Source organism: Atractosteus spatula, chromosome 15 (genome assembly GCF_055471065.1).
Source record: "Atractosteus spatula isolate fAtrSpa1 chromosome 15, fAtrSpa1.hap1, whole genome shotgun sequence".
In the NCBI taxonomy this organism is placed as follows: domain Eukaryota; kingdom Metazoa; phylum Chordata; class Actinopteri; order Semionotiformes; family Lepisosteidae; genus Atractosteus; species Atractosteus spatula.
Window position 1 is genome coordinate 19,602,342 of NC_142720.1, and position 15,471 is coordinate 19,617,812.

General features: G+C 36.5%; 1 protein-coding gene across 1 annotated transcript in view; it reads left to right on the forward strand.

The window, feature by feature from the left end:
* The window catches only part of rgs7b (regulator of G protein signaling 7b), a 97,093-nt gene that overhangs the window by 51,549 nt on the left and 30,073 nt on the right, over positions 1-15,471 (forward strand). The window contains exons 5-6 of the mRNA XM_088933881.1: positions 4,609-4,715; positions 6,932-6,983. Of these exons, the coding sequence (XP_088790007.1) occupies positions 4,609-4,715; positions 6,932-6,983 (159 nt within the window). The remainder of the gene's footprint in view (positions 1-4,608; positions 4,716-6,931; positions 6,984-15,471) is intronic.

Sequence of the window (15,471 nt, forward strand, 5' to 3'; positions counted from 1 at the left end):
AAAGCCATAAGAAAATGGATGGATAATGATAAGAGTATATTTGTGAATTGGCTGCTGCATGTGGTGGGACAGTTTTCTCTTTCATGCAGCATTCATTACTAAGAAACACAAAATACCTAAAGTCTTATGATGAACTCTCTTAAGGCTATGAATAAATAAGTAAAAATAAACTCTCCTTGTAATAAATTTTGTCAAAAGCATTTTGAGCTGTTTCTGTCAGACTTTCTGGTATTCAGGATGCACAGTGTTCAAACAAAGCATAAATCCTCTCTCGACCTTGGCCTTCTTAACCTTTGCAATCAAGTATAAAATGAAACATGAAAAAATACTTTCTGATCCCAGCTCTTGTCATTTTTTTTTTGCCATGGGCCATAGAGTTAAAATAAACCTCAGTACTCCTGGGAAATCAGGTTATTGTCAGGTGACAGGCTAGTGCTCATCGTACAGATGAAAAACACTTCCCTCCCTCATGCTGTGAGTGACCCCCTGCAGTTTCCCTGCGCCTTTTGCAAACAGGCAGGACAGGCCTGGCTGGGCTCTTTTGCTGGAGGAACAGTCATCTCCTGCACACATGTTCACTGCTGGATGTTCCCACGAATTAAGTACTTCCACTCAGGGCGGTTCTGCTGGTGATGGAAATCGTACAGTTTTACACTATTTGCTAAAGAGGCTTATCTTTGAAAGTCTTTGGAGAAAAATTAAATGTAAAGCATTCCTGGTAAGCACCAAATATGGTTCAAATGCCAAGTTTTTTTTTAAACCTTTAACTGCCTTGCACAGAATCTCAGTGCTAAAACATGTTTAACATAAAATTACATTGGAAAGTCAATCAAGAACAGTCGATGACTGTTCACTGAATAAACCCATCAAGCGTGAAATGCTGTTGAGTGTCTATAATACAGTAACAAATTCCCTCTGTGTATTATTTACTTTGATTTTAGAAATACTTTTAGTAATGGATCAATTGAAGCTGTTAAATTAATATACTGTATACATTTTTGTCATTTAAGGACAAGACTAAATATCTCAAATGTCTTATCTTCAATAGGATGTTTTTATTTTTGGGGTTTTCCGTTTACTACAGTAAACATTACAGCCTGTCATTTTCTTTAATATGTTAATGATGTTGATTAAAAGGGAAACTTACAAATCAGTCATTGTTTACCTGAATACCTAAGACAACAAGCAAAGTAATCTTGAATATTGGCTCTATGTGAACTTTTACTGCAATGCTAAATATTCTAAGTGCATTGTAAACCACACTAGTAATTAAATTCCTCCATTAGCTCAATAGATTAAACAGAAGAAATAAACTGGGTTGACCAAGATGGCTAAAGAATTTTAAGTTCCATCCAATTCTCGGTCGCAGGGCAGTCTGAGTCTGTCTGAGCAAGCAGCAGGCACAAGGCAGGGATAACACCCTGGACAGGACTCCAATCTCAGGGCAGTCACACGGACACAAACAAGCCAGTTCACCTACCAGCATGTACAGTATAGAGAGGAGAACATAAAAACCCCACACAATGCCCCAGGTCTGCAACTGGACCCAGAGCCCCCAGTACTGCAAGGCAGCAATGCTAACCACTCCATCCAAATTTAAAGATCCGTACATCAAAGTCATCACTGTTCATTGAATTCCATGCTGAAGCCTTGTCGATTTCTCAACCAAAAATAAAGTATGCCCTCTGGGTATCAGGATTATTTCTTCTTAAAGATTCCTATTAAAACAACTTCTGGATGATACCCTAATAAACAAAGACTCAAGAAATGTATAGCACCTTTCATGTTGATTGCTGTAAATGTAGTATAAAACAGACCATTTTGAATCAATTTCAAATTCAATTTCATTGTATTATTAAGATACAGTACAATGCTTTTCCCAGAGTATGCTTTTTCTAATTAGTGCACTCAGGCTGTAAGGTTATAGTAATTTCTTTGTGGTATTTGGAGAACTACTCAGCATGTTATTGTGTGTATGGGAGTACAGTAACCTTAGTACTGTATATCCCATTCATTCAATCCCACTGATAAATTACTGAATACATTTTAGTAGGAGCCAACTGGGATTCTCTTTGTTCATCATACAACATAAATCTGCCAGCCTTTTACAAATTGTTAGCTTGTCCACACCGTATCTCACTTAACCTTACCCTGACCAGAGACAATAATTGATGATGAAGCTACTATTTTCCAAACCCACATCAATGCCACAACATTACCCATATTCATTTTCTAGTAAAGTCTAGCTCATTAGTGAAGAAGATACTGAATGAAGCTATAACAGTTCTGTACATTTAGCTGCCTCAGCAATAAAAAGAGAAAATTCACAAAGATTGAAAGGGGTCAAATAATCTTTAAACTTAATTCAGTAGAAACATAAGGAAATGACAAAGACATTTGCCTGCAGCCTAGTGAGCAATTATGCCCGAGATAGGTGCAGGATTATTCTTTTTATGCCATCTGCTGTGTCATTTAGATACCAGCTGATAAATTAGTCATCAGGAGCTGTGTCTTTTACAATTTTCTATACTGACTTTTTTGAAGTTTCATGGCTGACCTTGGAAACTAATATGGGTAATCCAGCTCTCTGCTAATGCTGGGAAATGATTAAAAGTGAAAACAAAAACAAAACAAAATTGCACATCTGATAGGATGTGGTTGGAAATGTTTGGTTTATTTTCCTTAGCTGCTTTGTAGCTTTAGGAGCAAAGAGGATATTTTGCAAAAGCCTGACCTACATGCTCTACTGTTGTCCAATTAGTGATGTTCACAGATCTTTCACAGAAAATTCAGATGGGGATTGAATCATTATTTTTAAACCCACCCACAAAACTCGTTTCAAACCCAGTACTCTGAGTAATGAAAGTTTTGCATTGGGTAGTTGCAAGAAGTGTCTCGTAAGTGATGCATTTGTTAGAATGTTGGGATTGTGCATAAACCAGTGGTCTGGTGTTTTAAACTGGTCTGGATAACAATTAAATACTTACACACTTTTAATATTTTTAATTGCATACATATTGTAACAGATTTCTAATAGTTACAGTAGATCGCACGTTCCATCTAGCGATTTCAAATAATACTGGATTAACCTGGAGAATACTTGAGAATGAACCCTTTCTTGGTCTTTTTGCAGGCATGGCTGGCAGGCACTCATACTGGTATTTGGCACTGCTGTTCTCTGTACTGTGGATCAAGTGGTGCTATACCACTTGCTGTGCTTGTGATAAGGACACCAGTGGGTGGCTCTCGTAACAGCAGCTGGCAGAACTGCAACAGTGCTTTTATTGTCTACAGCCTGTGGCACTGACAGAGAATAATGATGACATTAAGATCATTAAGGAAGAGTATACCAAGACTGCACCATAAGGGCAGGGTTAATGATAAACGTTGTTTTGATTAAAACTGTGTTCATTTGTCTCTCTATAACAATGCAATAATACAAGGCAAAGATAGAGATTTTATAAAAGACTCAAAATTGAACAACTTCCATCATTATTTTAATTATTTAAATACAAAATATTTTTTAACTTATTTTGGCTTTCAGAAATTTCTTTAAATATTTCAAACATGCTCATTTCAACTCAACAGGCTGCATTTTTAAATAAAACTTTTATTCCTTAGACAGAGTGCTTACGTTTTTGTGAACTGACGTCACTGTTCTTCATCACAACATTAAATAATTCACTCCATAAACATTGATAACCTGACAAACCATAGATTAAACATTGGATTTATTTACATAATATACAGTACAAAGGTTGCACGAGACATTGACAAAAAGTACAACAGTGGTAATTTGAGAGATTTGTGTAGTATTTGTCTACAGGATTTTTGCACACCTTCAAAGTTAATAATTGTATTTTTTTTTCTTTAAATCTTAACTTGAATTTAAAATATCATGGCAATACAGTTAGGCAGCATTGATTTCACAAACCTCAGTTAAAAGTGTAACTGAGGCTAATATACAGCCTTGCTCATTTTTAACCATTGGTCATGTCCTGTGTCTCAGATAATTGCCTGTCAAACCTGTCACTGCTTCTTTGATGGTATATGACGTCTTAGGGGAGATATATTTAGTGTGTAATTATTTTCACTTGTTTAATTGGGGTTGTTTGGGGAGGCCGGAGGTTTTGTAATATCTCTTATAAACAGCAGAATGTTTCTCTGAACTAATGATTTCAAAACTAATGTATCTTGTAGCCATTAAGGCCGGTTTTTCTCAGTTTTACAGTAGTATTGATAAAAGTGATGACTGTCTTTTTGTAGAACATGGTTTTTTACTTCAAACTCCATGTGTTGTCTTTACAGAATTAAGTCCCTGTTTTCTTACGTTACTTTAGTTACACAATTTTAACATTTATGTTTTATGATTATCTTGAAGCTCACAAAAGAAGTTTCTTTGTGTCTTTTGATTGTCTGTTAATTATGAATGACTGTACTGAGGTGTCCTTTATTTCAACTTTGAAGTTTGAAAAGTGTATACAACATGCAGTGAATGCCAATTTTACAACGAAACCGAAGTACATATGATGATGATAACATGATCACCTTGCTACACTGTTTTTAATCACAAGATTAAAAAACATTAAGTCTGTTTCTTTGTTACAGTTGAGGCTCTTCATCTTGGCACATTGATGGCAGCACATGGCTACTTCTTTCCAATCTCTGACCATGTCCTAACACTTAAGGATGACGGCACCTTCTACAGGTTTCAGGTACAGTACACAGTGTACTGGAAGTTAACGTCCGTGCATCTGCAGTAGAGGGCAAGAGTCGTTTACTGGAAGTTACTGACAGCAGGGATGATTGGCTTGGAATACATTGCAAGTGGCAGTCTGGCAGCGAAATGAATTCTAATCAGTTTGTTTGGGCACCACAGGGGTCAGGATAAGAAGCCTGGCCTGTAAATGATTGGACGAGCGAGTGAAAGTTACCAACACTCATGACCTGCACAAGCACAGCATGGGATCATGCTGAGGATTCCAAATGCCATATAGCTTCCAACAGAAGTGCTGAAAAGTACTGTAGGAAGAGGAAATACTGATTGCAACTGCATTGCTACATTTCCCTTACTTCCCTCAGAATAGAGGGTAATAGATTTCAGGACATTTTTACATCTGATCCAACCTATAGAAATTCTTGGAGAGCTTTAAACTGCCCCTTTAAGAATGGTACAGGCCTGAAAGATGTTCCCGGACTTCGGTTTTTATTTGGCAGCATCACAGCCTTATTTTGGTGGATCAATACGTTTTAAACATGTCTGGGTTTATATAACGTATTTCTTTTAAACAGGTCATGTTTTCTTAAGAGTCATTTTCTGAAAAACCTCAGTAGGTAGGTCGGTCCCTTTTCAGGCCATCAAGGCCCATGGGGAATGGGGGGCAAGGGCCGTCCGACACTGGAGGTGGAGGTGATGGGGTCAGGATCACGCTCCGGCCGGCCTGTTACCCCTTGAAGGATTAACCCCCAGTACTCACTTGGAAAGCAGGCTGAATGGACCTGGGAGAAGTCTGGAAGGAATTGGAGCAAGCAAGCTACATCGCTTGCCCCTACCTGGGATTGAACCCGGGACCTTCCAGTCAGGAGCTAGACGCAGCTCCAAAAAATTTCAGAATAAACTTAAAAATGATGCCATGTAGAATTGAAAGAAAAACCACATGTTTATATCAACTCCTGAGCTGTTGTCATTGAACACAAACCAAGCAAATCACTGTCTTATATAAAAAAAAAGCTAATTATGCAGACAAATTTCTTTCAATAAAACCTACATGAAGTTTTAATTAAGCATAATGAGGCAAAGCAACTCAACATGATAGATTTCATTCTCAAGGGACAATTACTGGTGAGTGAAAGCAAAATGGTCAATAACTATTATATTTGTAGCTGTTGTTCTTCAAAAAATAATTATGCCAATGGGTTTATTTTATTACTTCATTTATTTTTAGCTTCTGATGTTTCTTCAAAACTGTTTCTAAACAATGGTTGGCACGTCAGTTGTCTCCATATATTCCAAATTCAGTTTTTTTAGTTTTTTTGTTATCTGTCAGACGCTTGGAAACATTCAATATTCTTTCGAATCCACAAATATGGGCATAGAGCATTCAAGAGTTTGGGTTGGATGGCAGTGTATATATAATAGAAATTTAGACATGTACTGTGTCATGAACTGTTATTTTAAACATTGTAAGATTACATGCAAATAAGTTTCTCTGACAATGAGATTATTAAAGCATTTGTGTTACTCCGACTTTTCTGGTAACTGTTCAGACTGAATGAACTGATCAGTGTTTTCTTTTATATGATAGATAAATTAAAATAAATTACAAGAAGTAAAATAATGTGTAGATCAATTACTAAAGCCACTATATAATAAAATGGCTACAGAAACCTCAAGTAAGCACAATTTTAAATTATATTAATTCCTGTGGAACACTTGTGCACACAATGCTATAAAACATAAAATGTATTAAAAATTGAGTGTTTTTCTGAGGCCTTTAAACATTATTTTTTTCATTTTAAACTAATGGTGTCCTTTGAGAAAATGCAATGTGTGAATAGTGGCAGTTATAAGTTGTTGAAACATTTTTGTGTTGCAAACTACTGCACACCATTAAATGCAGGCAATGATAAGAACATACTTGGATCATAAAGCTCAACATACACCTGGACTCTGCACCTTTAATGGCTGAGCCACTTACTGTACATGTTCAAACTCATACTTTTCCAAAAAAAAAGTTAAGTAAATGTTCTTTATAGGTAGACTTGAAAGTAAAAATGCATGTCTGTATTATACCTAAGGATGAAATTTGGTGGAATCAGCTGTCCATAGCTCATTTAAAAAGTGGATTTCTCATCCTTTCACTTTTCACAGTATTTGATTTGTATTCAGCCTCATATTAATGTTGTCTTCATTCTGCTTTATTTCCCACAGACGCCCTATTTTTGGCCATCAAACTGTTGGGAGCCTGAAAACACAGACTATGGTGAGTACACCATCTTCTAGTCTGTTCGAGTGTCTGTATGATCATTTCCTTTAATAGCCAAGGAAGTATTCCCAAGTACGGTATCTATTAAATGTGAAGCACTATTTGTTGTGATTTAAGAAAGAATGTAAAAACAATAAGTTGCATCAAGTACTACATTTGACCTTGTTGGTGCATCATTGCTGCCTCACAGCACTGGGGTCCTGGGTTCAATTCCTGGGGTGCTGTCGCCATGGAATTTGTATGTTCTCCCTGTATTCCCGTGGGTTACCTCCAGCCCACAGTCCAAAGACATACTATATTTTTAATTAGTGTGTAGGAGAATTGGCCCTGGTGTGAGTGTGGAGTCCCGACCTGGGTGTGATTCTACAGTAATTCTCATTTGTACCCACTGCTTGCTGGAATAGGCTCCAGAGAGTGGTTAGGAAATGGATGGATTAGTAGCTTTATGGAATTTATCATTTACAGGGTGTGTGGGTAGCATAGCCTTTAGTATTACTTGTTACACTTTATTTACTGAGGATTCTTTTGAGGACATTTTCTATACGGTCTTTTAATCCCAGCTGTTGAGAACCATCCCCACTGCATGATGCTGCAGCTACCATGCATGACTGCAGGGATGATGGTGACTGGGACATTTGCCATGTTGGGCTTGTGGCAAACCTGACACTTGGCAAAATGTTTCAGTTTGGTCTTTTGGTCACATTTTGGGGGGGATCACTCAGATGCTTAATTGCAATCTCCATACGGGATATGAGATGGCCTTACAGGCCAGCTTTGTGGAGTGACTGGGATGTTTTTGATTGATGCACATTTTCTTCCACCTCAGCCACTGAATTCTGTAGCTCTTTCAAAGATGCCACTATCCTGTCTACAGTTTGCTAAGTTTGACCAGCTGCTAACAATGCTTCTTAGTGACTTCTCTGAAAGCACCTTAGTTTAATGGCTGACTATTTGCTTGAAATTCTCTACCTGATTAAGGAACTTCACAGGGTGTTTCTGAAACTGAAAATTATAAGAACTTCTATTATTGTAAACAATGGAAGGCACTAATTTTGTGTGTCTTTAAGATATTTTGTACACCTAGATTTAGGTTTGTTATAGGATTGAATAGGTCTAAACCTAAATTTTGGTTTGTCATAGGTTTGAATGCTTTTAGTTTTGGCTTTGAAATTGTGGAGTAGGCTGTGTACTGTATATAAAAATATGAGTTGCTGCCTGAAAGCGTCATGAATGCAAGCTTCAAAACAACTAAATGTGAAAACTGTGCAAGGGTCTGAATACTTTTGCAAGGCAAAATATACTGATGGTGTTTTCCAGCTGTAAACTCTATTGAACGAGAGCCCATTTTTATATATTAAAATTAATTTCAGTAATGTATAATCTGTTGTGATTTTTTTGTCTTTCAGCTTTTTAAAAATTGTAATGTGATTCTGCAGGGGCTGATTTGCACTTAAAAAAAACTGTGATGGTGAGATGGAGAAATCCTACACATTTTAATTAAATGTCAGCTTCTGTTTTTTTTTTAATTGAAGGTGTTAATTTAAAAAAATGGTCCCTATTGATATTTTCTTCCAAAAATGTGTACCTTGTGATGCACTGGTTTCCTGTCCAGGGAGTTTCCTGCCTTCATTGCTTGCTGGGATAAGCTCTAGCTCCCCTGAGACCCTGTTGGATAAAGAAATTAGAAAATGAACGGATGATTATGCGAACCTGAGAATCTATGCACATTTAATGTAGTCCTGGTCTAACTTCATTCAAGGAAATGTCCACAGAGGACTGTGTTATCAACCCTTTGACCCAGGGCTTTAACTTTGCTGCTGCTATTTTGGGAGTAGTGATTTCAGGTTAGTTGAGTGAGCAAAAGGTAAACACATCTAGCTTTTTTAGTGAAATTATGAATAAATAAATTTTGTGATTGAAAATTAAATATAATGGTCAGTTAAATGTATAATAAGACACCTGTGGCATTTAGCTCATAACACTACTGAATGTCAGCTAGTATTGGAGGAGATACGTATTATGATAAGCTGGGACTCTACTGTTATTCCACATGGAATCCTAAAGAAATACACCATCGTGCAAATGACCTAGACGTCCTAGACACAGACTGAAGTTTTTATATACAGTATACACTGTACACATATTTTTTAAGCAACATCATTATACTCAAATAGTCAAATGACTTTTACTATTAATACAGTTTATCTTAGGTGAATAGGATGCAAGCTTGTCATTTAGGAACCTTTAATTCACATTGATTGGAATCTTCAAAAACCTGATCTCAACAATTCAAGGTAAACTTCACATGAACAGCTAAGAGGAAATGATGCAGTAAATAATCTGTCACATTTAACAACCAAATCTAATTTCTGACTCATTGTCAGGTGTTCCTTGTTATTAATATCATTTGTAAATAAAAAGGATAATCATTGAGTGAAAAGGGTAGAAAAATGTAGAATCTCTATAAATGTAGAATTTGAACTAAGCAGAACTGAGCAAAGTAGATCGATTTTTATCACTTTGCCCTCAGTACAAAGATAATAATAATGAGATTGCACTTACAGTTTGTTCTTTTGGATATATATTGTAGGATCAGTAGCTGAAATGTGTATCTTATCTAGCAGTGTTTTTTAAAGTGACATGCAGCTACAGTGCAGCAGTAGAGGATCCTAGATTTTTGCAAATGCATTTCTCAGTTCCTTACACTTCTAATATTGTCAAACAGCAGTGAATTTCGTACTATATCATTGTTCTCGGCCATCCTATTTTTTGTTCTTTAATGACGCATCTTTTATATCTACATTCAGTTTTGAAGGCTTTAATGTGTTTGTCTCTGCCATGATCATATTATGTTTCACCAGCAAGATGTCACTGATCTTGGTAATCTTGTTTGAATCTTTTGAACAATTTATGAGCATGTATATTGCCTATGTCACTCAAAAGTGTACTGCTGCAATTGTCAGTTCAAAACAGTGGGAGTGTGCAGTCACTCCTTTGACTGAAATACAAATAGCCAATTTGAAGAGGCTTTTTGCAGGCAAATTCAGCTACTTTGTTACAGGCTATATCACTGTCCAGCCTAGACATTTGAATTGGCTTTGAAATTGTGTTGATGTAGAGGCCATTAGCCCATATAAAAAGTCATGATCAGATAAATTAGATTTGCTCTAAGCCTTTCTAGTCAGCAGCTCTTATTTTTAAAAAATCCAAAATTCCAGTGGAAACCAAGGTGTTCTGTTTGAAGAATGGACAGTCTGTGTATTTGAAAGGGGATTACAATTCAAGATCTTAGTACTTCATATTGCTGTGTGAAGCAATCAGATTCCAGCACCATTAAAAAAAATCACGTACTAAGGAAGCAGCAGAAATATTAATATGAAAATTAAAATCACCATTTATCAAAGCACAGGTTCTGCTAAGGATGTAAACCATGAAAAAATCTATTAAAGCTCTGAAATACACATTAAAGTTATGAAATACACATTACAGCCAAAAGGTTAAGCAGGAGAAGCAAACTCAGTGCTTTGCATCAGTTTTAGTTCAAGTGACAGGGTGACTTAACAAGCAATGCTCCTTAATTCCCTCTTACAAATTCTAGACTTACCATGGAATTAAGAACTATCAGAGCTTGCATTAACTAGATATTAGTTTAATTTTGCCTTCTGTTTCAGTCATTCCCAGTAATTAAGGGCATATACTGTACCACTATGAAGGAAATTGGCAAATATCAGGTAGAGTACAGAACAGAGGAAGGCTGATTATTATTTTCATTACAAACACAATTAAGATAGGGACTCCGGTGCGTCACAAATACTGGTGCAGTATGTAGGCGGGAAAAGACCACAGCTGTCCGCTCCTTAGATTGAAAGAAGTAGGGACCTAGAAGCAGACCACAGCTGTTGGCAGGTTCGGAGGTAGGAAAAGCAGGCATGTAGAGAGCAGATCAGAGCAACCAGCAGCCCCGGGGGAAGAAGGCGACAGATCGCGAGACACAACCAGCTGTAACCTCAAGTGACAGAGAAGCAGGAAGGGAGAGAGGCATGGAGCAAGCAGTGCAACGATGGCAGTCAGAGCTCACTCCAATTTGTACCAGAGTGATGGCGAAGAGCGGGACCATAGACCACTCACTCCAATCAAGGGTACAGAAAACAACAACAGCAGCCAGCCAACCTTCGGTCGATCAAAAAAGAATTACTGTCACAGAATCTCTCTGGTAAATGGTGCCGAAAGGCCATTTCCCATACAACGAGATTTAGTAACAGTAGTCTCAAATGCAATTGGGTAAAACTGAGCATAAGTGTTAAAAGCAAATACCAATGAAAAAAGAATAACAGCAGAGAATGTAACATTAAAACCATCTTGTGCACTGGGAGTCATTGAACATTTATCTCTATCAAAGCGAATGCAGAAATAAAGACCTTTTGATTTGATTATTATAGGATAATCAGCTTACGTGTCAATATTTACTCATGTTGGTGACACAGGTAAAAGAGATAGAACCTATTCATTGTGGGATTCAGCTAGAATTAAAGTTTTCCTTTCAATAAAATTTACTTTTATTTATAATTGTACTAAAAACTAATAAAGGAAAACAAACTTAAACTACAGCTTTTCTTGAATGGAATAGAGCCCTGATGTAATTTGGAGCATAAGCATTACTGTTCTCCTTGTACTGAATCTTAAGAAAGGAGTATTATTTTGATCATCAAGACATTTAATCATCTAGACATTGTAACTGCGGGACATATCCTTGAACTATGCTGTGAAGGACTCTGCTTTTGTCAAATTTCTTTGGTCTACACAGCAAATTCAGACTCTTATTTCTGTGTCAAAAGTATTTTAAAACCTATCATCCCCTGTGTAATTAAACTATGCATTCATCTGATACTAAACATTATAATTAGCCTTTGCATTGATGGGGAAAATGCTGCAGAACTTTGAAACCAGTGCTAGCACTAGAATTAGCGATTTGATAATGGGCATGTTTGCCTAAAACAATGAGATTAAAATCTGGGTTGTCGTCTGTAGCTGGGAGACTAACAGAAGTTGTCTTGGAAAGGGATATGGAGTTGAATCTGCAATCTAATTCCATATTCTTTGGAATTAATTTTTCATTAGATTTTCTCATCTTCAGAAAGCTAAACAAATATGATTGCTCAAGAATACATTCGTTTGCTGTAAAGTTAGTGTAGATTGCCATAGAAACAAAATGAACCATAACCACACAGTTAAGGATAAGGGGAATAGGACATATTGAAATCTTAGCACAGAATCCAGTAAAAGTTAGGATTGAGTGTTTTTAAATTAATATTAATAATCGGAGTCTTTTAAATCTGTTGTCTCTAATGGGAACCAATAAATCAGTTAAATTGTATTGGATTGAGGCCCATTTATTAATAGCAAAAATTAATAAATTTATTCTAAGAAAATACAGAGAGGTACATTAATATTGTGGGTAAGCAGATACTTTATTGTCCACTGCTGTGGAAATTTTCACACAAGCAAAACATAAAAGACACGTACTGTAAAATCACATGTAGTATATGAAATCACAACAGCAGTTTTATTGCAGAGGGGACTTCTTATAAATGTTTTTCTTTGAATTTGGTACCCTACACCATCTCCCTGATGGGAGTGTTATGAATTGAGGATGGATTGGACTTGTGGAATCAGCTGTGATGCTCTTTGCCATTCTGAGAACTATATTATGATATAAACTGCTAAGCTAGTTTCCCCAATTATTTTTCCTGCTATTTTCACAATCCTGGACAGTTTTTGTTCTGCTTTTCAACCCCAGGTTTCCATACCAAACTGTCATGTTAAATGCCAGGATGCTCTCAGCAGAGCTTTTAAATGCCATTTGTCGAACATTTTGACTAACATTAGGGTTCTTTAGTCTTTGAATTAAAATGGCGTCTGATTTGCTTTTTTTTTTTAAATCTGTATTCTCAGTGTAACAGTAAAAAAGGGAGTGTAGCCTTTAAAAAAGGCCATCTACTTTAACTCAAATCTAATTTAATTTTATTCGGGACCTCAAGCATGTATTTTTATGACAATTAGAGGAGACCTTGATACACAACAAAGTAAGGCCTAAAGACTTTGAATAAGAATACGAGGTAGAAGAGAGGTTTTCAATGTAGTGGGATAAAAAATCTAAAACGATTTTGTCCAATTTAATTTACATCCTGAAATTCTACTAAAATGATCAAAAAGATCAAATGCATTTTATCAGAAAGAAACTGGAGAATGTCATCATCATAATACAAAATCATTATGGACTCTTAGATGCCAGTAGGTGTGGTGCTGATATTTTGCTGTGCCAACAATGATATGGAAAGAACACCCAATAATCTAGTGAAGTGTAGGTTTTTGCAGGTGATGCTAAAAGGAAACAGGATGTGACACTGGAAATTGGAATGTTTGGGGTACTAGCACTAAATTGATTTTTAAACAAGATTAAAACCTAATCTAATCCACTTCTACTTCTCTGAAAATGTCATGATTTTTTCTTCACTACTTGTATTTTCAATTTTGGGCCCCTCCATACATGCCATCCACACCCTTGCAGCGGCACCCTGGCTCATTCTTCTTTGAAAAAGAGGGTTTCCCATAGCCTCATCCATATGAATGAGTAATTTATAGCTGAGAAATAAACTGTTCATAAACCCTGATAGAAAGATTGAGGATTCATCTTAAGACAACACATTTTTAAAAAAAGTCCCTCTGAAAGATATTTTAAGAAGGCCTTAGTACGAAATAAGCACAGATAATTCCTATAACCATGTCACATACAGTAGTTACAGAACTGGTGCATGATCAGAAGCTACAAGACAGATAGGAAAACATACAGTATAGTAAATATACAAGTGTATGCTGTGTATTCATAAAAAACACACCATTGTTTCTTAATCACCATTTCCTAAAATACAGTGCTGGATTAAAACATTTAAGATATTAAATATAATAAATGCAAACTTGTTAAATTATGTTTTTATTATAGACTGACATATTCAACAATTTATGGATAAAATGCATGCTTAAAATAAGGAGAAACAACTTAATACTGCTAAGCATTTCTATTACTTGGCAGAAAACCATCAGTACCATCACAAAAAACATTGACAACTGCAATAAACCTCATTTCCAAAACCAAAATAGTCGCTAGCTTCTATGACTTCAAAAGTAGGTGGAAGATGAGACCAACAATCCCAAATCTTATACAGTCAGGAGTAACACAGCAGTGATGATAGAGTAGACCCATAATCTAAAAAGGCACTTGCAGAAATGTACATAAAGTAGAATAGAACAGAGCAGCTCCCTGTAACCACATTTATAGAATACCAGAATTCTGTACCAGCCTGTGGATTTGCCTAGTTAACTGAATCAGGTCATCTGCCATGCCAAGAAATACAATCCATCAGGATTATCCACAGAAGAAAGATCAGAGAGAATAAATATCAAACTCCAGCATCCGAAACTGAGCAAAGCATCTAGTCCAGAAACTAGGCATGGAGTTTTTGGAGCTCCAGGGTGTTTCTTTCCATTTCTTGTGCTGATTTGATCAGGCTGGATTGGCCACCATGAAAATGATCTTCATCTTGGCCATTTAAAGCAACATTTTGACAAAAAAAAAACATTAATAGGATAATCTCCCTTGGTGCCTTCTGGCATAACAACAATATAAATCAGATTGGTGGCTTCTGTCCTCTAATTCTTCCAGAAGGGATTTAAGCACAGATATCTGCAGTTCTGTAATGCTGTTATGGTTTGGAACCTGAGCCAGTTGGAGAGCGTCCACCCACTTACGTTGTCGACAGAACAGCTGCAATCCTATTTTCCAGTTGCTGAATACAAGACTAGATGTTCCCCAAAGTGGTGCAGACAGCTTTATCACCATCAAATGGTTTTCAGAGGGTACTCCATAATATCAGTGAAGCTGTGCATCAGAAAGGCATGGTGCCATTTTAGTTTTTGGTAAGGGGATGTACGGTGCTGATGAGAGGGGGTGTGGCTGTGAAGACTACCTTAAACTGAGTATTGAAAACGAAGGGCAGGTGTGGGAGGTCTTAGTTTTAGCTGCCATCCTACCCACATTGTTTAATGACTACTCAAATTGCATTCATGCTCAGTTAAAAGTACAATGATGCATAGCAAATTGACCTGATTAGTATACAGTAGCAATCTGTATCCTATTACATACAATTTAATTTTATTGAGTAGTGATTTACATTGATCTTTAAGACTTTTTCATATACAGTTGTGTTTCTAATGGGAACACCTTGTGTAACTGGGGTTTTGTTTTTTCCCTTCAGAAGACTACTTCCATGCCCAGTGGAAAACTGTAACTATACATAAATATCTGCTGTACATATTTGTGTAAAGCCCACTCTGGCACATTGGTGTACAGGGAGATATAACAAAGACTGATAGATCACTTTTGTATGTGAATAGCAATGTTAGCACGTTAGCTAAAATGTGCACTCCC